The sequence below is a fragment of the Harpia harpyja genome, chromosome 10 (assembly GCF_026419915.1).
Source record: "Harpia harpyja isolate bHarHar1 chromosome 10, bHarHar1 primary haplotype, whole genome shotgun sequence".
Classification (NCBI taxonomy): Eukaryota; Metazoa; Chordata; class Aves; order Accipitriformes; family Accipitridae; genus Harpia; species Harpia harpyja.
In genome coordinates this window covers 41,861,756-41,881,755 of record NC_068949.1, presented here as the reverse complement: position 1 = coordinate 41,881,755, position 20,000 = coordinate 41,861,756, and the positions used below count along the sequence as shown (strand labels likewise).

General features: G+C 50.2%; 1 protein-coding gene across 1 annotated transcript; it reads right to left on the bottom strand.

Annotated features, from left to right (window-relative positions):
- Positions 1-3,948: 3,948 nt before the first annotated feature.
- HMX3 (H6 family homeobox 3) lies at positions 3,949-5,826 on the bottom strand. Its single transcript, XM_052799485.1, is given in 3 exon segments — positions 3,949-4,559; positions 4,561-4,673; positions 4,935-5,826. Coding segments are annotated over 3 exon segments (1,071 nt in total). The 5' UTR covers positions 5,395-5,826; the 3' UTR covers positions 3,949-4,061.
- Between the last annotated feature and the right edge of the window lie 14,174 nt (positions 5,827-20,000).

Here is a 20,000-nt window from a genome sequence, read left to right as displayed (position 1 = left end):
CCATGTTTTAAAGCGGGATTACTCCCCCAGAGCGGGGAGCGGCTCCCTGTGTCCCCACCTCTGCCGCCCGTCCTGCACGTCGCAGCCCCTGCCAGCAGAATCAAACATTTCCCACCAACCTGCACCAGAAAATGTGCAAGTCTTCGGGTGCAGAAAAAGTCAATAATAATAATAATTAAAAAATACCAACCTCCCAAACTTGCTCGCCGGGAGCGTGCGGCTGCTGGAGGGGCCGAACCGCGCAGCCCCGTCCCTACTTCAGCCCTACGGGAAGCAAAACTCTTCTGAATCCCCAAATCTGGTGGCCGGGAAGTTTATATCTTCCCCCCTCGTTGTTTGCTATACACAACGAGCCTCTATTTACTACCAAATAAAAGAAATACATGTATGTTTCAACCACAAACAGGCGAGCTAGTTCTGTTCAGCCAAGCTCAAAACAGTGGCCGAGAAGAAGCGTGTTATCTCTTGAATTGCAAACAAAGGCAGAGATTTGCCGAGCGGGGTTGCAGCAGTAAACAGAAGTGGCCGCGGAGTTGCTAACAGCTTAGAGGAATGAAGCAACTTTCTCTGAATCGCACCAACCTCCCTGCCAAACAGTTTTAGTCTCTGTAAAGATGATTTTTTTTTTTTTTCCCACCACCACTCAAAGCGATTGCTTTCACTTCATCTGAGCGCAGCAGTTGATGCGGGCTCTGCAGAAACTTTAAGCAGGGCCAGGGGTGCTGGGGGGGGGGGTTGTGTGTGTGTGTGTGGAGGGGGGGTACGGGGGGGTGTACCTTGGCAGCCGGTCCTGCTCCTCGCCGGCTCTCCCCGTCCGAGAGCGGCTCAGCTCAAGCCGGGAAAGCCGGGTCTGCTGCAGAGCCCTCGCTCGGTGGGCATCCACCGCGAAATGTCACCTCGTCCCTGGAAGGGAGAGATTAAACCTCTCGCTTCCCGGTTTGCCGGAGCGTTTGGGGATAGGATGGAGTTTGGGGAGACTTTTCGAAGGCTTGAAAAAAAAACCAAACCTGAGCGCCAGACTCGGTTTAGTTGCGGATGAGGACAGAAAGGAGCATCCCGCTCCGAGGGCTTGCCTCCCGGCCCGGGAGGGAAGAAAAGCCCGGCCCAGCCCGGGCAGCCCCGCTGCAGGGGGGGTGCGGGTCTGGGGGCGACGAATCGGGTTCACACGCCCTCAGCCCACCTTCATTGCGAGCTTTCACAGCTTGTTGTCTGCCGTCGGTTCCGCGGCAGCAAGAAGCAGAAAAACTGGGCACTGGTTTTCCAATTTTTTTTTCCTCCTTTTTTTTTTTCTTCCTCCCCCCCCCCCCTTTTTTTTTCCTTAATTAGAAAAAAGAAAAAAAAAAAAAGCTCTTACCCGAGCCCCATCACACCCCACCAAGATCAAACTTTCCCCTGGAAAATGCCCCTGACGGTGCCGGGACGTGCAGGACGGGTCGGTGCCCGCTGTCCGCGCCCGGCCCGCGGGTGTCCGCAGCCGCGTAAGGGCCGCGCTGCGGGGACGGAGCCGCGCAAGCGGGGGGTGACCGCGCTGGCGTCCAACTGCTCCTTCCTCGGCTGGGAAAGGGCCGGGACCGTCCGGAATCGTTTTCTGGGTACCGACCACAAATAAATGAGGGTTTTTTTTTTTTTTTTTTATTATTTTGCTTGCCGTTTGATAACATCGTGCTACCGCGCTGTAAAATGGAAAGACGTATTTGCTATTACAACAATATTTTTAATGAGCCGCGAGCGACTTGTCCCAAAGTTAGTACTGCAAACAGAAAAGGCATCACTCTGTTTGTAGGCGACACAGCGAGCAGCGTATTTTGACTCCAAAACTCTGTTTATTTTTCATTTACGACCCATTGCCAGGGTTTTTATCCCAAACGAAAAGAAAACGCGGGATTATCTTTTCGGAACGTTGAGTTTTATTTTGATTTCTTTGGCCCCAAATCCTGCCCTCGGCGCTATAAACACGTCGATTCGGGCCAATCTTCGGGAAGCGGAGAGCGATCCTCTCTCGAAATAACCCTGCCGGCTGCATTAACACGAGTGACGGCTCCGGCCGTGGGGCAGAGGGCGCAGCCCGGGGGGGTTGGAGACACGACCCCCCTGGGGTGCCTTTGGACAAGCCCCCTGCGGCAGCCCCCCCGGAGAAGCGGGGTGAAGGGGAAGGGCAGCACCCACCCCCGCCGGGGGGGGGGGGGAGAGGAAGGGGCGGCCAGGACTTCGGGGGGAAGCCCCCGGGGAAGCGAACCCCCCCCCGCCCTCCTCCATGCCCGTCCCGGGGGGGTCCCTGGGGGCCTGGGACCCCCCCCCCTCGCTCGGGGTTACCCGGCCGCGATGCTCCAGGCTGCGGCAGAGCTGGGAAAGGCCCCCCCCCCCCCTCGCCCAGCCCCCGTCCATCCGCTCCCCGTCGGAGGGGGCCTCCGGACCCCCCCGCTCCCGGGGACCCCAGCGGGGGCGGCTCCGTGCCCGCCGCCCCCGCCGGCAGCCCCGGTCGAGCAGGGCCGCAGTGCTCCCCCACAACGCTTCTTTTATTTCTTTTCTTTTTTTTTCCCCCCCCTCTGAAGCCACACTTAAAAAAATGATAAGGAACGGGTTTTATTGATTTTTTTTTTCCACCACAACATTAACTTTATAACAATATAGGCTGTTTTAAAAATAGGACCGATCCCTAACAGAAAGCGAGAGGGCAGAGAGTACAACCGAAAGGGGGAAAAAAATATTAAAATAAAATAAAGAAACCAACCCAAACCCTTGGGAAGACAGCAAACAATTGTCAGACAACAGGTGAGCAGACACTAAGACAGAGAGACACTAGAGGTGTCCACTCCTCACTTGATTTCTGCCTATTAAAATCCACATACTCGATGGACTTTAGAAGGAAACTGTACATCATATCAAATAAATTAAAATTACCCTAAAGTTGATTGTCCTTCACTTAAAGCGCCCAGCTCACCGAATCTCCCTTATTTATTCGCATAAGCCGGGCTGATGCTTATTCCCATGCCCTGCTCCTCTCTTCTCACTTCCCTTCGCTTTTAATTCCTTTTTATTTTATTTTGTACAACATGAACGAACGCAATTATACAATGCTAGAAATCCTTTCCTCACCATTCAAATAAAAGCAGTGCTTTAAGAATCGTCGTACAATATTGCACAGTTCAAAAGTACAGTAATAATAATAATAATAATAATTGGTATTACAAAAGAAAGCAAAGGGTACAGATTTTTTTTCCCCAAAATACCGAAATAACTTTACAAGGAAAAAAAAACCCCCAACCCAACAACTAGGAAAACAAGAATTATAAACAAGAATTAAAAATATCTAAGTAAACGATAATAAATAAGGGTCACTCAAAGCGTGCGGTGTATTTAACCGTTCACTTTGAGGCTGTGTTTCTTGCTCGGTATAAAGTCCCATGACAGAAACCGAAAGGTACAAAATATGGGAAAGCAAAGAGGCAAATCGGTACCGAGGTCTGCTTAAATGAAAAGCCGCGGTCGATGAAGTTTGAGTCACGACAGGATCAGGAGCCTGAACAATTTGGAGGCAGAAAGAGAGGTCCGAAAGGAACAGAAATTCAGCTTCCCGTTAGCGTTTGGCAAATCTCGAGGAGCGGCCTGGGATCATTCATTTTTTTATTATTATCCTTTTTTTTTTTTCTTTTTTTTCTTCTTTTTTTTTTTTTTTTTTTACAAAAATAAAACTAAAGCCACCGAGACCATCGCGGTTTTTGTCCACGTTTACAAAAGGTGTGACAGCTCCAGGGTTCTCTACAAGTTCCCGCTTTCATTTTCCTTATTTTCCTTTCCCTCCCGCCCCCTTTTTTATTTTTTTTTTTCTTTTTTTTTCCTAAATTTTCGTGACTTTCCTCCTAGCGCCACCCGCCGAGGGGTCCCCCCCGCACCCCTCTCCCCCCCCCCCCCCACACCCCCCCTCCCTCCCCGCTCCGCGGACGCCGGCCGGGTGAATCGCACGAGTGGCTGAAGTACTTACAAGCGGGGCCGGTGAGTTGCGCGCCTCTCCGCGCCCCTCCGCGCAGCAGCGGCGGCGGCGAGCGGGCGGCCGGGCGGCCTCAGACGGGCCGCAGGAGCGGCACGGAGGTGACCACGGGGTGGGAATAATAGACGGGGTGAGGGAAGGTGAGCAGGGGCTGGGTACCGGGGGCTCCGCCGCCCCCCGCGCTCCCCTCCGCGCCCGAGTTCTCGTGGTAGAGGATGGGGACGCGGACGATGCGCTGCGCGGCGGCGTGGCTGAGGTTGGCGGCCTCCAGCTCGGCCGCCAGCTGCCTCTTCCACTTGTTGCGTCGATTTTGGAACCAAATCTTCACCTGGGTCTCTGTCAGGTGTAGGGAAGCGGCCAGGCCGGCCCGCTCCGAGCTGCTCAGGTAGCGCTTCATGTCGAAGGTGGATTCCAGCTGGAAAACCTGGCTGCGGCTGAACACCGTCCGCGTCTTCTTCTTGCGGCAGGGTTTCTTCTCCGGGCTCTCCTCCCGCTTCTTCCAGTCCTCCGCTCCCCCTTCCTTCTTCGCCTCCTCCGAGTCGCTCTCCTCCAGGACGATCTCGTCGGGGGGGGCTCTTGGAGTCCAGCTCCTTCTGCTCCCCCTCCGCCTTCAGCAGCGGCTCCGGGGAGTCCCGGTCGGTGCCCGAGGCGGGGGACGAGTCCCTCAGCAGGGATTTCTCCGCGGCTAGAAGGGGAGAGGACGAGGGGAGGGCAGGGTGCGGAGGGGAAGGGACACAAAGAGACACCTTCTTCACCGCCCGGCCCCCCCGCGTCCCGTCGGGGGGAAGCGGGACGAGCCGGCCGGGTCCCCGCGTCGCCCCGCCGCCGGCCTCCCCCCCTTCCCCGCCGCCGCCGGTCCCCGCCGGGAAGGGAGAGGGAGAGGGAGAGGGAGAGGGAGAGGGAAGGAAGGAAGGAGGGAGGGAGGGAGGGAGGGGGGCAGCGGTACCTTCCGTGCGGGGCAGGTGGGCTCCGGCCGGCGTCAGGGCGTAGGGGTACCACCAGGTCTGGGCGCGCTCCAGGCAGTGGGCGCTCAGGGCGAAGCGAGGCGCCGGGATCTCGAAGCGGGGGAAGGCGAGATCGCCCACCTGCGAGAGGGCGAAGCCGGCGCCGTCCACCGCCGCCGCCGCCGCCGCCTTGCCCGAGGGGGCGAACAGAGCCCGCGGCTGCTTGGGGCTCGCCTTGGGGGGGCCGCCGTTGAGCAGGTTCTTGATGTAGAAGGACTCCTTGGCGGGCGGCGGAGGGGCGCTGGGAGGCTCCTGCCCCGTCTCCGGCATCCTCCGGTGCCCGCCGCTGGCCCCGCAGCCCGCGCCCGGCGCGCAGGTGGCGGCTCCCGGCGGCGCGGGGGAGAGGCGCGGCGGGGCGGCGGGGGGAGCGCGGCGGCGGGGCCGGCCGGGGGCCCCTCGCATGGGGGGGCGGCAGGGCGGGGGGCCGAGGGGAACCCGCGCAGCCCGCGGCACCGGGGGGTTCTGCTGCGGCCAGGCGGAGAGCCGGGGTCGTCGCTGCCGCCGCCGCCTCCCGCCGCCGCCGCCGCTGCTGCTGCGTCAACCTGGCGCCGGATGCTAATGATGAAATCAAAATGTCATCCAAGTTAAACGCGGGGAGCCCACGGCGATTGGGCACGCACAATGGCAAATGGGATTAGGCGGGGAGGCAGCCGGGAGGAGAAGGCTCCGCGCAGCCCCTGCCCGCAGCCGCCGCGGCCCCGGCTCCCCCCCCGCGACGTGCTGCTGTGGCTGGAGGCTACGAGCGCCCGCCCGTTATTGCCTTTATATAGTCCAATTAGGCAGCAAATGAGGACGGGGCTATTAGCACAAAGGGATCCCGGCTCTGGCTGAAGCACCGCGGCAGCGGCGGGAGGCGAATGGCACGGACCGCGCCGCTCCTGCCACAAAACCTCCCCTCGCCCCGCCGCGCCGCCTCCCCCCACCCCCCCCCCCTACCCCCCCGCCCCGCACCGCCGGTAACAAAAGCCACCGAGCCGGGCTACCGGCCCCCGGAGCCGGCGGGGCCGCGCTGGGTCCCGCCTTGGGGCAGACGCGACTTTGCGGAAGGCTGCGGGGCGGCGGGAGGGCTCCGCTCCCCGGCTCTCCCCCACGGAGCCCCTCCGCTTCCCGGTGCCGGGTCGTCGTTCCCGGCCCGGCAGCGCAGGAGCGGGGGGGGCTCCGGGCCACGTCGAGCTCGGCGGCGGAGGAGCGGCGGGGCGGGGGGCGACCACCGGGCCGCCGGCCGCGGCGGGGGGGGCTCCGGGCCACGGCCCAGCCCGCCGCTCCCGCCGCTCCCGCCGCTCCCGCCCGGGGGCCCGGCCCCGCCGCCGGGCACAGGGCGCCCCCTGCCGGGCCGCGCCGCCCCCGCCCGAGCCGGGCCCGGGACGGGCGAGCCCGGGGGCGGCCGAGGGAGAGCGTCCCTGCGCAGCCCCGGCGGCGAAATCCCGGGGAAACGGCGGCGGGGCCGGGCCGGGTCTGGGCGCCGGGGGTGGCGGCGTGACCTCCGGTAGGGCTCGTTAGTAGCGCGTCTCGCCCGCGGGCGCTTCCGCTCTGCCGGCGGCTGTTTGGAACCGGGCCAGGTGGGGCTCCCGTTTGGAGCTGAGTCGGTGACCTAGAGGGGAAAGGGGAAGGAAAAAGGAAAGGGGAAAGGGGAAAGGAAAAAGGAAAGGGGAAAGGGGAAAGGAAAAAGGAAAGGGGAAAGGAAAAAGGAAAGGGGAAAGGGGAAATGAAAGGGGAAAGGGGAAAGGAAAGGGGAAAGGAAAGGAAAAAGGAAAGGGGAAAGGGGAAAGGAAAGGGGAAAGGAAAGGAAAAAGGAAACGGGAAAGGGGAAAGGAAAGGAAACAGGAAAGGGGAAAGGAAAGGAAAAAGGAAAGGGGAAAGGGGAAAGGAAAGGAAAGGGGAAAGGGGAAAGGAAAGGAAACAGGAAAGGGGAAAGGAAAGGAAAAAGGAAAGGGGAAAGGGGAAAGGAAAGGAAACAGGAAAGGGGAAAGGAAAAAGGAAAGGGGAAAGGGGAAAGGAAAACGGAAAGGGGAAAGGAAAAAGGAAAGGAAAAGGAAAGGGGAAAGGAAAGGAAAAAGGAAAGGAAAGGAGGAAGGAAGGAAGAAAGAAAGAGAAAGAAAGAAGAGAGAGAAGAGACCATACCAGCCTCTCAGTTCTGGCCTGCTTCTAAACATTGGAAATACGTGTGAGCATGCACTGCAAAAATCTGTCCTGGCATACGCAGAGCTATAGACTTGGAAGTGTGTGCATGTGCGTGGGGGGGGGCAACAATCTATACATTTAAACGTTTTCATGCCCCAGTCAAATATAACTGAATTCTCTTGCTATTTCCCTTTTAAAGATGCACAACTGGCAATTTGAAATAAGACACCTTTTATCTGACTCAAACTTCTCAATGTTAATGCTTGTAAGCTATGCCCGGGAGTTCTGCTTCCCCCTGAGCATTTGGGGTTATAAATCTAGGGAAAATTTACATAGACCCAATCATGTAATATTTTTGGCTGCAACAGGCATGATATTCGTATACCTTCAGTGTACGTGACTTTTTTCAGAGCATCGTCTCTTATGTGACCATTTCTAAACTGTTAGTGTCATTGTGAGGAGCAGTTTAGTTAAACAGGGAGGTGCAGAAATGAAAAATCCGCAAAACCTATCCAGGGGATGGGGTCTCAGCAATTTATAGGAGCTTACAGAAATATTCTGCTCTTGTTAACAACTGTTTCACTTAAAGGCATCAGGCAAAGTAAAGCTCATCAGGAATTTTTCAAAGAAATGTTATTTCAGTAGAAATACTCCTCAACTCTGGGGTAAAATGTATAGAAAAAATGAGAGACAGCAAATAGTTCCCAAACAGAAAATAGCTGGTAGTCACCTAACTCGGGCTCTCGCCTATCATATGAGGACCTGGGCTAAAGCTCTATTTTATCCGTTTGCAGCTCTTACATGAAAAGCCAAGGGTGCAAAGTTCTTACAGAACTGCCTTTCTCCATCTCAGTGAAGATTTTGATTTAGATATGATTCACCAAAATCATCCTGTATTGAAACTCCCACCCTTTTCCATCCATCTTTCACTGCTTTGGTAACTATGAGGTCCTAATCCCCCTGGAGTCTCTCAGGGTAAACAACCACTCATGGTAGAAAGCCGAGCAGGGACAAAAAACCAAAGGCCAGCCTCCGAAGATGTTAAAAGAATTTTCCACTTTGCAATTCTCTATTACAAAAAAAAAAAAAAAAAAAAGCAAGCAATGTTCTAAAAGAGCCGTTCTACACCTCTGTCATTTGCGGCCCATATTTATGTATTTTTATGTATTTTAGTTGTGCTCCACACCTCCCTCCCTCCCCCCAGTATCAGGACATTAAAGACCGGTATTGACCACCTCCCCATGCCCAGTGGTGATGGAGCTGAGTGGATTTTGCTGCAGTCTTTCTTTATTTCTGTTTCTAGACCCGCACTCGTACCATTCCATTGTAAACAGATAATTATTATTTCATTAGTGTTCCAATTCAGAATTAATTGGCTAATTTACACATGGATCAATTGTATAAATGTGATGTTTGTGATAGGTGCTTGATATGATTTAAAGTAATTGTTTATTTTCAGGTTTTGGCTTGCATTGTATTGCAAAGTGATTTATCTCCTTATTTATCCTGTCTCAGCGCTGCCTCTTCTTTTTCATTATTTTTCTAAAGAGCTACACTCTTGCTAAGCTGAAGCATGAATCTGTACTGTGTGATTCTGTGGTGCCCCACTTACATTAGCTCCAAAATGCTCTACCTTACAGCCTGCTGATGTTACATGCTCACAGAGCACCGTGCTAACCAACAGCCCTGTTTGCCTGGCAGAAGTTACCCGCTGCAGCCCGCAATCCTTGTATTTCACACAGATTCTTGTACCATCCTTATAGCTGTCATCCCTGAGTGTCTCCCACTGTAACCACGGGTGACAAACATCTGCCACTTGGGGTTCAGCTTCCTCTTTTCCATCCTGAGGGAGTTGAGGAAAGTGCAGGGCTTAGTTTCCTTGCTCCTTTGTTTGTCCAACTGGGAGCACGCCCGGCAGCCCAGCCGAGGGAGGACTGCTGCCAGGACTTGCAGGGCAGAAGCGGTGAGATTTGCATCTGCTTCTGCTCCAACAGAAGGTTTTTGACAGGAGCAGGACCTCCTCCCGCACAGCATGCCATGACTTTGCAGAAGGTGGCACTGGCCAGCCAGGAGTCTCTCCCTAGAAGAGTCCCATGCTCTCCCGTAGATGTTTGCAGCATTTGGCCTCACAGCAATTGTAGGGAAGCAGTAATCCATCAAGACACTACCTGACTTCATGGCTAACTTTAAACAGTTTCTTCCACAGGGAAGTGCTGAAGTACCTCCTTGCATCAGGGTTTAGATGTTCAGAGGGAGAAGAAAGGAGGGATGAGAACACAGTTAACAGCTTGCCCCACGCAGAAACACTCCTTTCGCAGGCAATCGAAATGAATTCTTCCACCATCGGATTTTAGAGCTGCTGTTGTGCTGTCCAGGCAGCTAAAACCAATTTTGTGAATGCCAAAGATTAACTACTGTGGAGTTTGAGCCACTCTCAATGGCTCTCCCCTTCTTACTCCAAACCGCTACATACTATCAGGGCCTTTGTAAAATCTGAGTTATTCCGAAACATTGCATTTCTCTGTCATTCTTTCAATTGCTTCTTCTGAAACGCATGACTGGAAACAAACAGAGGTTACCCAGAAAAGGGATGCTACTTTCTCATCAAAAGGAATGTCTCTTGCAGGATGTATTTGATAAGCATGTTTTATTCAAGACTAGAAAAACGACAAGCGAGTTATGCTTCGCAGCCTATCTCAGGTTTCACTTGGTTGAGTGTACCAGGGTGTATGTGATGTGTGTGGGTTGAGAGGTATTTTGGAACAGTTAAAGTTGTTCCCTTATTACGCCTTACAATGGCATTTTTGTACCTTTAAATGGAAGGCTTTGTAAGTCTCCGTTTCCGGTGGCTTCCTGGCAAGCTGAGAGTCTTTCCTGACAAATAACCTTGTAGCACTGCAAGAAAGCAGGTTGTTTAATTTATGAGACTTTTATTTCTGAGGCTCATCTCAGTCCTGTGTCTGACTCACAAAGATATCCTTTTTACAGGAAAGAGGAAAAATTTCTAGGTTGTGATGTTTTTGTGAAACAAGTGCTGTTGCAAATTCCATGTCATTTGGAATAAATCCACGGGGGCAAATGATGTGATCTAAGTACAGTCTTCATGTCATACAGCACTACATACATGCTCTACATAACGTGATATGATGCTCTGAAGTCACCACAAACTCATACAACATATCCTTTGCTCTTGTCATTGTGACCTGCCCACCCGTCTAATTTCTAGAAAGTACAATCATCTTTGTGTTGATATTAGTCACGTGTGTACAATTTATCCCTTTCACATGGGAACTCTCAGAATAGAGGTCAGCTAAATATACTGGAGGAAATCTCTTGTGAAAAGTAGCATTGGAGGATTTCAAGGCAGAACACGTGCTGTTCTTTAACATCTCATCCAAACTTAAGCTTTACTGGAACTCATTGTGATGGGTTAACCCTGGCTGGACGCCAGGTGCCCACCAGAGCTGTTCTATCACTCCCCCTCCTTCTCAACTGGACAGGGGAGAGAAAATATAACAAAGAGCTTGTGGGTCGAGATAAGGATAGGAGAGATCACTCACCAATTACCGTCACGGGCAAAACAGACTCAGTTTGGGGAAAAATTAACTTGATTTATTACAAATCAACCGGAGTAGGGTAATGAGAAATAAAACCAAATCTCAGAACACCTTCCCTCCACCCCTCCCTTCTTCCCGGGCACAACTTCACTCCCGGATTCTCTACCACCCCCCCCCAGCGGCACAGGGGGACGGGGATGGGGTTTACGGTCAGTTCATCACACGTTATTTTCTGCCGCTTCATCCTCCTCAGGGGGAGGACTCATCACACTCTTCCCCTGCTCCAGCGTGGGGTCCCACCCACGGGAGACAGTCCTCCACGAACTTCTCCAACGTGGGTCCTTCCCACGGGCTGCAGTTCTTCACGAACTGCTCCAGCATGGCTCCTTTCCACGGTGTGCAGTCCTTCAGGCACAGACTGCTCCAGCGTGAGCCCCCCACGGGGTCACAAGTCCTGCCAGAAAACCTGCTCTGTGGGCTCCTCTCTCCACAGATCCGCAGGTCCTGCCAGGAGCCTGCTCCAGCGCGGGGTTCCCACGGGGTCACAGCCTCCTTCGGGAACCCACCTGCTCCGGCGTGGGGTCCTCCACAGGCTGCAGGTAGATATCTGCTCCACCGTGGACCTCCATGGACTGCAGGGGGACAGCCTGCCTCACCATGGTCTTCACCACGGGCTGCAGGGGAATCTCTGCTCTGGCGCCTGGAGCATCTCCTCCCCCTCCTTCTTCACTGACCTTGGTGTCCGCAGGGTTGTTTCTCTTACATGTTCTCACTCCTCTCTCCGGCTGCCGAATACCGCCGTCCCAACTTTTTTCCTTCTTAAAAATGTTATCACAGAGGCGTTACCACTATCGCTGATTGGCTCGGCCTTGGCCGGCGGCGGGTCTGTCTTAGAGCCGGCTGGTATGGGCTCTGTCGAACACAGGGGAAGCTTCCAGCAGCTTCTTACAGAAGCCACCCCTGTAACCCCACCCGCTACCAAAACCTTGCCACACTCATCTTACCTGTTTCAAAATATGAGAGGACAGAAACACCCAAAGAACAATGGATAGATGGTAGCTTTGCAGCTTCTAAATCTCAAGATTGGTGCTTATATACCAAGTTGTAAACTCTGAGGTATCACATAGAATGTAAAAAAAAAAAAAAAATCAAAATGAACTGTGTAAACATCAGCACTGGTGAAATCCTAATTAAGCAGATCTCTTTGTGGCCATAAATAGCTTATTTATGATAATCCATGAGTGTCCTGGAACCACACCTGAAAAGTGCTGAGTATTTTCAGCTCCTCCTGAAATAAAAAACTGCTGCAAAGCTGTATGGTGAATGTTTTACTGGCTGGGCTAGAAAAGAGGTGTATAATCCACACTCAGCCTTCAGACCTCAGAACCAAATTATCCATTTGCAGAGAGCCAACAGAGAGCAGAGTAGATCCAATGTTTGTGTGCACAGCAGCTAGACAATGTGCAGTTTTAGGAGTTCTTAAATAATCATTGATTTCAAAAGTGTTACAGCCCATTGACTCAAAAATCAGCTGCTTATAAAGACTCTCGTGTTCATATCAGAGATCCTTGGCAATTGTACAAGTGTTATGCTGAACGTACATACTGAACATGAGCTGTATTTTGTATTTCATTAAAAGATCCCGAGATCACCCTAATTTCCCTAAGAACCTCTATTATAAATGAAATGACAATCTGAACCAGCTCGTTCTGAGTCAGCAGATCCCCAAAATAGCTTGTGGTTTTGCAAAATAAATGAATGATGGGGCCATTTTGTGCTTCCACAAGATCTGCTTTGTCAAGACCTCAGTGTGCTTTGCACTTATTAATGACCCTGTCTCGCCTGCCAGTCCTCAGGGAAGGCTACTCCTCAGGCAAGCTCCATGTTTCAGGAATCCCAAGAAGCCCAAGTGATATGCACACCACAGGAGGGTCCTTCTACCTCTTTTGGCTGGGGTATCAACACAACATCTTGTCTTCGGGTATGCAGGCAGCTCAGGTACTCACATCGCTCCCATGGTGCACAGACCCTGTTCTGCCAGTCCTGCAAAACAGAACAGAGAAAAGAAGGTTTCTGGGTTTCTTTACACATAACATTTCTGTACATTCCAGGGAAAACCTAATCCCAGATAACAAAGCTTCTTATTTCCACTCTCTCTATATTATTATAAGTGCTCAAACCCACATTATAAAGACAAAGCATCAGAGGCCAAGGAATGACTGCTCTGGGGGAAGAGTTCTTTCCTCCAAATTCCAAATCAACCTTCTTTGAGTCACAGCTTTACAGTTACATAGCAAGCATTGCTTCTTTTTTTACATGGTTGAAAAATTAGAAATCTATCAGAAAGGCAAGCATTATGCAGAAAATATTTTTAATGTATTTTAGTTCAACATTAGCAATACATATCAGAAATTCGTCACTAATAAACTTGATTAAAGCAATGCTGGTGGAGAGCAGTAGAAGGACTACATGCGCTGTTGTGCAAAACTTCCAATGCTCAGCTTCATCAGCATCGTGGCCATCATAGTTACACCACTGTTCTCTGCATAACAGGAGATTGTCTTTGACATTAAGCCACAGAGATGCGACCAATTCAGCCTTGCAGTCCAGAACGGTGGCTTGAGACCCCTTCCTCATAACGAGATATGAGAAGCAACCATGAAGCGCTAACAAAGCTAGCTAGGAACCAAGGATGACTTTTTCACCTTATTTTACATCAGGTAGATTTCTGGCTTGTCATTAAGGATCCATAAATAATACCAGAAAAAAACCAATGAAAGGGGACTGTGTAAAATTGAACATCTTGTTCAAGGTGGCAGACAGGGCAAATAATAATAATATTATGTATGACAGAAAGTGGAACAATTTCGGCTAGGCATATGCATTAAATGTAATACATTTATATACTGTTGAGTACGTACAGAGCAATAGAATTGACAAAATAATAATCCTAACATATTAAGCAAACACTAGCTGTTTCTCTTCAGCAGCCCGATGTGTATTCTTTCCATCCACATGATGGAAAGAACACATGACCATGTGTTGTCATTCCCAGAGTATAACTAAGTTACTTGTGTAATGCTGTTATAAAAAAAAAAACCAAACCAAACCAAAACACCAAACCAAAAAACTTTTAATATATTTCCATTTTCTCTAGATCACTGTTGCCTCAAATATTGCAGCCAGGAAAATTGTATCCAGTACACATCACGCTGCTGTGAGAAGTTTGTTATGTATTGCTGTGCTTGAGAGCCGCAATGGGGTGAAGAATAGAGGACAGGCTAAAAGACTCCAGGGCAAACGTGCAGATGATACCTCTGCTTTTTGTTTGTTTGTTTGTTTGTTTACTGGCAGCAAGGGTTGGTATGAATGAGAGGACAAGGCACTGCCTCTCTAGTTAGAGATTCTGATTTTATTCTCTTCCAGAGACTATGCTTGTAAAAAAGCACTGAAGCTGATCAGGGATTGCAGAACACTGATCAGAATTTCCAGATGTCCTTGATAATGCCCTTCACCTTCAGAATCAAGCTCTGAAATGATAATATATTGATCGGGATGTTTTGCAGCAGTATGACACACGGAGGATTATTGATAAGCAGCTCTGAAATTTTCAGGTGACAAACAAGGGAGGCGATTAAAACGGGAACGCAAAGCTGCCACCATAACCTTCGCCTAGGGAAACTCGGGCTACGTATGATATTCCTACCAAAAGCTTTTCCCTTTTGTCTGGGAACAGACTTCCACCTTAATTTGCGGAGAATTATTGCTATTATCGTTATCCTAATAGTACTGAGACAAATACAACCACGAAGAGGTGTACCACCATACCCTTCCCCACGCCTGCCGCTCGCCCCCGCCGCCCCGAGGCGCGGTCCCCCTTCAGCACCACGGTCAGCGCCGGGGCGGCGCGGAGCCGTGCGTGGACGCGCACCGCCGCGCCCGCGCACGGTTCCGCGCCCCCCGGAGCATCTTCTGGCAGGCTTAGGGCCGGTGGGTCCCATCCTGCACCCCCCCCCCCGCGCTCCGGGCATCCCTGGAGGACAGCGCTAGGAGCAGGCTGCGGGGCAGGAGCTCGTACCTGCAAGCGTGGGTGCGCGCGAGAGACAAAGCGGGTGCTAAATTGCTGCGGTTCGAGGGGCAAAAAGAAGAATTGGAGACCTACTGCCGTTGTAAAAGGTCCTGAACAACAAAATAATTAACTGCCTATAAATCCTGAGATTACAGGCTAAAGCCAGGACCCTTTGTCGACTGTGCCCTGAGCCTTCACGGGCAAATTCAAGCGAATTACATCTTGGTTTATTTTAATATCAAAGCATTTTATAAGAAGACATGGAAATCGTTTCCCTTTCCAATAGTGTTGGCGCGTTGCCCTGTTTATTCTCCAGCTGGTATTTTTTGTACTTCTTAGAGATATATCAAAGTTTATGCAGTACGTGTAACTTGGAGGAGATGGAGAAGACATTGACAATATTAATTGTTTCATAAATAGCATCAGATAGGATATGCTTTTTATATCCTTGGTTTAAACCTTGTTATTGAAAAACCAATACCCTGCCATTTGTTTATACTTTCTTGGCATACAAGGCAGATATATTAGAGTGAATGAAGCTAATAAAAGGCTACAGGGAGCATTTTCCACACTCGACTTCTAGGCATGGCCTCTTTTTCAAAAGAAAACTGTCTTTTATTTTGGACCATTATAACCATTCTATCCGTCTGTAAAAACGTATGAAGAACCAGAAATTACAAAGGACCAAATAGAAAGGACCCTTTGTTTTTAGGTGAGCACTCCTTCACACAAGCAATTCCACCGACTCCACAGACCTGCTTACGCAAGTAACTGCTGATGCAGAGGGATGCAGAGCTCCACCAGCCAACCCAGCAGTGTGTGGGTCTCTGAGGCAAAGTTGCCTCAGAGAGAAAGGCTCAGCATGAAAAACACCTCTTTACTGCAGTGGTCTTACTTGGATCCAAGAAGTTAGTTGCAGAGCAAGGGGTCCTGAGCGTGGAAAGAGGAGCTGCAACCTCTCCCAAAGACAGCGCATGACTGATAGTTTCAGTCAAGGAAAATGCTCTGCAAATTAATTACTGGAGATCTTGCAAAAGTTTTTCATCCAAGCAATGGTAAAAGAAATTCCTGAGAAATCTGTTTACATTGCAAGCATTCTACTCCTTGCAGTCCTTTTATTCAGCATTTCAGTCCCTGCAGGAGGGAACAAGGAGGTAGGTTATGTTGCGTTTACCTCTGCTTTCATTTTAAAAAATATTTTTATCATGTTTTACGCAGTGTCACCTGCAAAAGAAATACAATGCTTGCACATCTTTTAAACAAGAGTTTCAATGCTATCGTGTTCTGCTAAATTAATGTTATAGTGTTAGGAAGATATATAGCGTAGCAGAAACTGAGGACTGGAATATAGAAACTCAAGCGAAGAAAGAGGGAAGAAAATGAGATCTCACCATTCAATATTCCTGGAAATTTCATAGAAATTTTTGAAAATATGCTATGCATATTTTTTCATAGCATGAAACGGCTCCACTGCAGTCTTGAGTCACTGCTGCAGGACACCAAGAGCAACAGTAATCCTTAAAACATGTGCCATAGGGGCTCCCTGGGTTTTACCTTGATCTGTGCACAAGGAATGTGAAGCCTGACGTCCTGTTTTTCAAAGCAGCTCTGCATGGATCATCTCCTACAACTTCAGGAACTTTCTGTGCAGATACAAAGGTCTGGTCCTGTGGTAAAGGCATAAAATTCATTACTAGAGGGAACACCAAGGCATGGTCCTTTCTTTATTTCATTTTAGCTCCAGAGTGCAGGAGGCTTTTGCTCAGCAGCCGTATTTATTCCATACCTATTTGTTGCTCGGACTACAGTAAATCAGGAGTATCTGACTTCTTCAGCATCTCTCAGGCCCAGAAGGTTTTTAAGGACGTTGCAGAAAAGTAGAAACTAGCTGAAGAACACAGAAGAAGAAAAGCTATGGCCAGAGGCACTGGTGGAGGCCAGCAGAGCCAAGCAGAGCCCAGACTTTTTATTTGCCTCCCAGGCAGAGTCTCTACACATCCAGACTTCAGAGGTACCTGGAGCAGACTGTCACCATGCATGAAGAAAGCAGTAAGAATAAACATTGGCTGGAAGGTGCTTTCACTCATTGCCAACTGCTTATTGTAGCTTAGCCTCATGATGCGTGTAGTAGTCATACTTGGGACAAGATGTAAAACACCACCTTGATTTCAGGGGCTGGAGTAGATGTCCTCCACCCTAAATCTTCCTGTGATCAGCAGGAACTGGTCAGATGGAGGGAAGAGCATTTGGGCCACCCGAGAAACAGTACATTTTAAACAGCCGTGCTTCACTGGAATTTCAGTCCCAGGAGTGCCACAAGAAGCGATGCTCAAAGCATGGCCTTTTCCAGTTGCTCTGGAAGGCCTAGACAGAAAACAAGGGAGAATTTTTCTTCATCAGTGCAAAAGCAAATGTGATAACTGGCAGTCTGCATGTAAAAGTATTTCTCTTAGTCATGTTAATCTCACCATTAGACTCTCATTTCTAGTTCCAGTGTTAGAGAACAAAGTGCGTGCCATCCGTGGTAGCAAGGCTGACACAGCAATACGCTTTTGCCACTCCCAATGTCTGTTGAGCTAATCTGAAACACCACAACCACAACCCATTTCCAGCAACGCACGTGTTTGCCTTTCTCCTCAACCTGCCAATTCTAATGACTCGCAATTAAATAAAAGCCTTCCTCATGCTCTGGGTCTCCCTGCCCATCCTCCCTCCGAGGCTACGGCTTTAATTTCACCCTATCACATTCTCACGGCAGCAGACTGTTATGGCAGGCAGCAGGATTATGACTCATCATGTACTGTGGGAAGCAATGATGATCCAAAAAGCAAACGGAGGTGGGCAGTGAAGGAGAAATCACTTATGCAAATAGAAATATTTTCAATAATGATCGACAGCATGAGAAAGAATATAGGAAAAATTACATTAGGCAGAGGAGCTTCATTTTTAAAATGTTCCCTAAGTGCTAGAAATCTTCCCATCTTCATTTTTCCCTTTAAACTCCGTCATTTGTACAGCCTATTAACCTTTAACTTTATGACTATCCTAACGTGAAATACTGGCAGCATTTAAGTCTGAGAATACTAGAGACCTACCTTCCTGGTTGGCAACAGAGGTGAAGCACTTTCTTTTAAATCAGTCATTTTTAATATCAGTCATATACACACAGCATCAGAGACACTATTTTTAGATTCACGTGCTGGCATTACTTATAAGAAATGCTGTACAGACTCCAGTTCTCTTTCCTCAGAGGTCTTCAAGTTTCCTTCTTGTCTGTCCTCTCCTGGTTCGTCACCCTAATTGTAGGCTTCAATTCTCAAAATTACTCAAAAGAGCAAATCAAATTAAATCACTTCCTTCAAACTCCCTCTTTCCTGTTCTTAAAAAGACAATGTAAAATTAATTATTTGTGTTTACAATAGCTGCTGGGGAGTCGAGCCGAGGCTGGGACTTCATTGTCTGAAGCACTACACTACTGTTACTCCGGCCATTTCTGCCCTGAAGACCTGGCAGTCTGGATGGGGCAGGGAAAGGAAGGGTGATTAAGTGACTTCCAAAAGGTGGTAAAGACGAAGTGGCTCATCTGGATGGTGTGTGCTGGGGCCGTATCGATTACACCTGCGGCAGGGGACGTAAGCGGTTTAACGCGGAGCTTGTGTGGTTTTAATTGTTATCATTATTTCAAACCATAAGAGTGACAAGGGCTGCTCAGACCTGAGGACAGGAACTTCTGTTGTTTATATCTAAATCTCAGCAATTAAATAGCAGCCGGGGATGACAGGGGATGATCTGTTGGGAAGCTCCCCGATGGCTGCCCCTCTGTCAGTGAGCACCTTTCTCCGGGGCTCGACGTGGCCCTACCATGGGGCAACATCGTGGCCTGGGAGAGCTTCCAAAAAAAGGTCTTGGTTGGAAAGAACAGCCAAAGACCTTACACCGATGGCTGAGAAAACGTTGGCTCAGAGCTGAACCGGCAGAATTTATTTACACAAAGTCTTCCCCTTTTCCCTTGCTCTTTCACACTCAGCAAACCTTCAAAAATCTCAGCGGGGAGTCCTGAAGCAACACTTAAAAGCAAGTTTGCCCTACAGGACCCCACGCCTCTCTCCTTGATCAGAAAATATCCAGCCCCAAGGAGCGAGATGGGGACTGTGGTGGCCCCGGCTGCCTGGCCCTGCTCTGCCGGCTGGCTCGGGTGCAGGAGGAAGCCCACCGCTGCACCAACGTCCCTCTCTGTCAGCTCCTACGTACAGTGCTCCCTTCTTGAGTGAAGGACATTGGCAAGGGACTTGGAGCAGTGCTAGTGCTGCCGCATTTCAGCTGCACCAAAGGTTTGGACCTGGAGGTTTTACTCTGACGCAAACTCTTTTCTGAGCTTTCACTCCTAAGAAGAGATACCTAGAAAAATGGATCTCTTAGGGGGTCTTCTGCTCTCAAGACTGTTCTCCTGAACCTGAAAAAGGTCTGGCTTCTTCCCCTCTTATGCTGAAACTGCAGGCTCGCTTTTGGGTAGAAGTGATCAACCACTCGCCCAGGCTGAGCAGGGGTTTTGGCCATGGATCAAATTCAACCAAGGAAAGTAAGTACATGGGACATTTAAGGGTTTGAGCAAGGTCAAAGGAGGAAATGACGAGTTAAGCTTGCTCTTGCATCCTACGTGTACCCTGTCTTACACAGTGCTTCAGCCTGTTCTTTCTACTTATATGAATGGATTTATAAGGCAGGAGAGGAAGCAGACAGCATTTATGTTGGTGTCTGCAGATATGTCTAGATTTTGCAACAGACTCCGTCCAAGGCATCCACGAAATGGAGCCCAGCATGCTGCACCGGCAGGCTGCACAGCGCAGGGATTTCCCCGGGTGACAGCTCATGTCCCCGCAGGGACAGCTGGTACCTGCCACCGCACATGCACGGCTCTGCTCTCAGGACCCATGCCACCTCCTGCTCTGACGGGACCCGAGGAAGGTCCCCAAAACTTCAGCGGGATTTAGCCATCTCGTCATGGAGCTGCTTTTCTAAACTCCAGCTGGGTTTAGAAACACGTTTAATTTAGGCGCGCTCTTGGGCCCTATTGATTTTAATGTAACAATCATATGTTTAAAACTTAGCATGTGTTTAATTGCTCTGGTGAATAACAGCAGACTGACGCTGGCGCTTACATGCCTTACTGACCCGGTGCTTGGGAGAGCAATGCTGCATCAGCCCCGCGGCAAGAGAATCAAGGGAACGGCATTTGTCCCAAACCTGAAATCAGATGATCT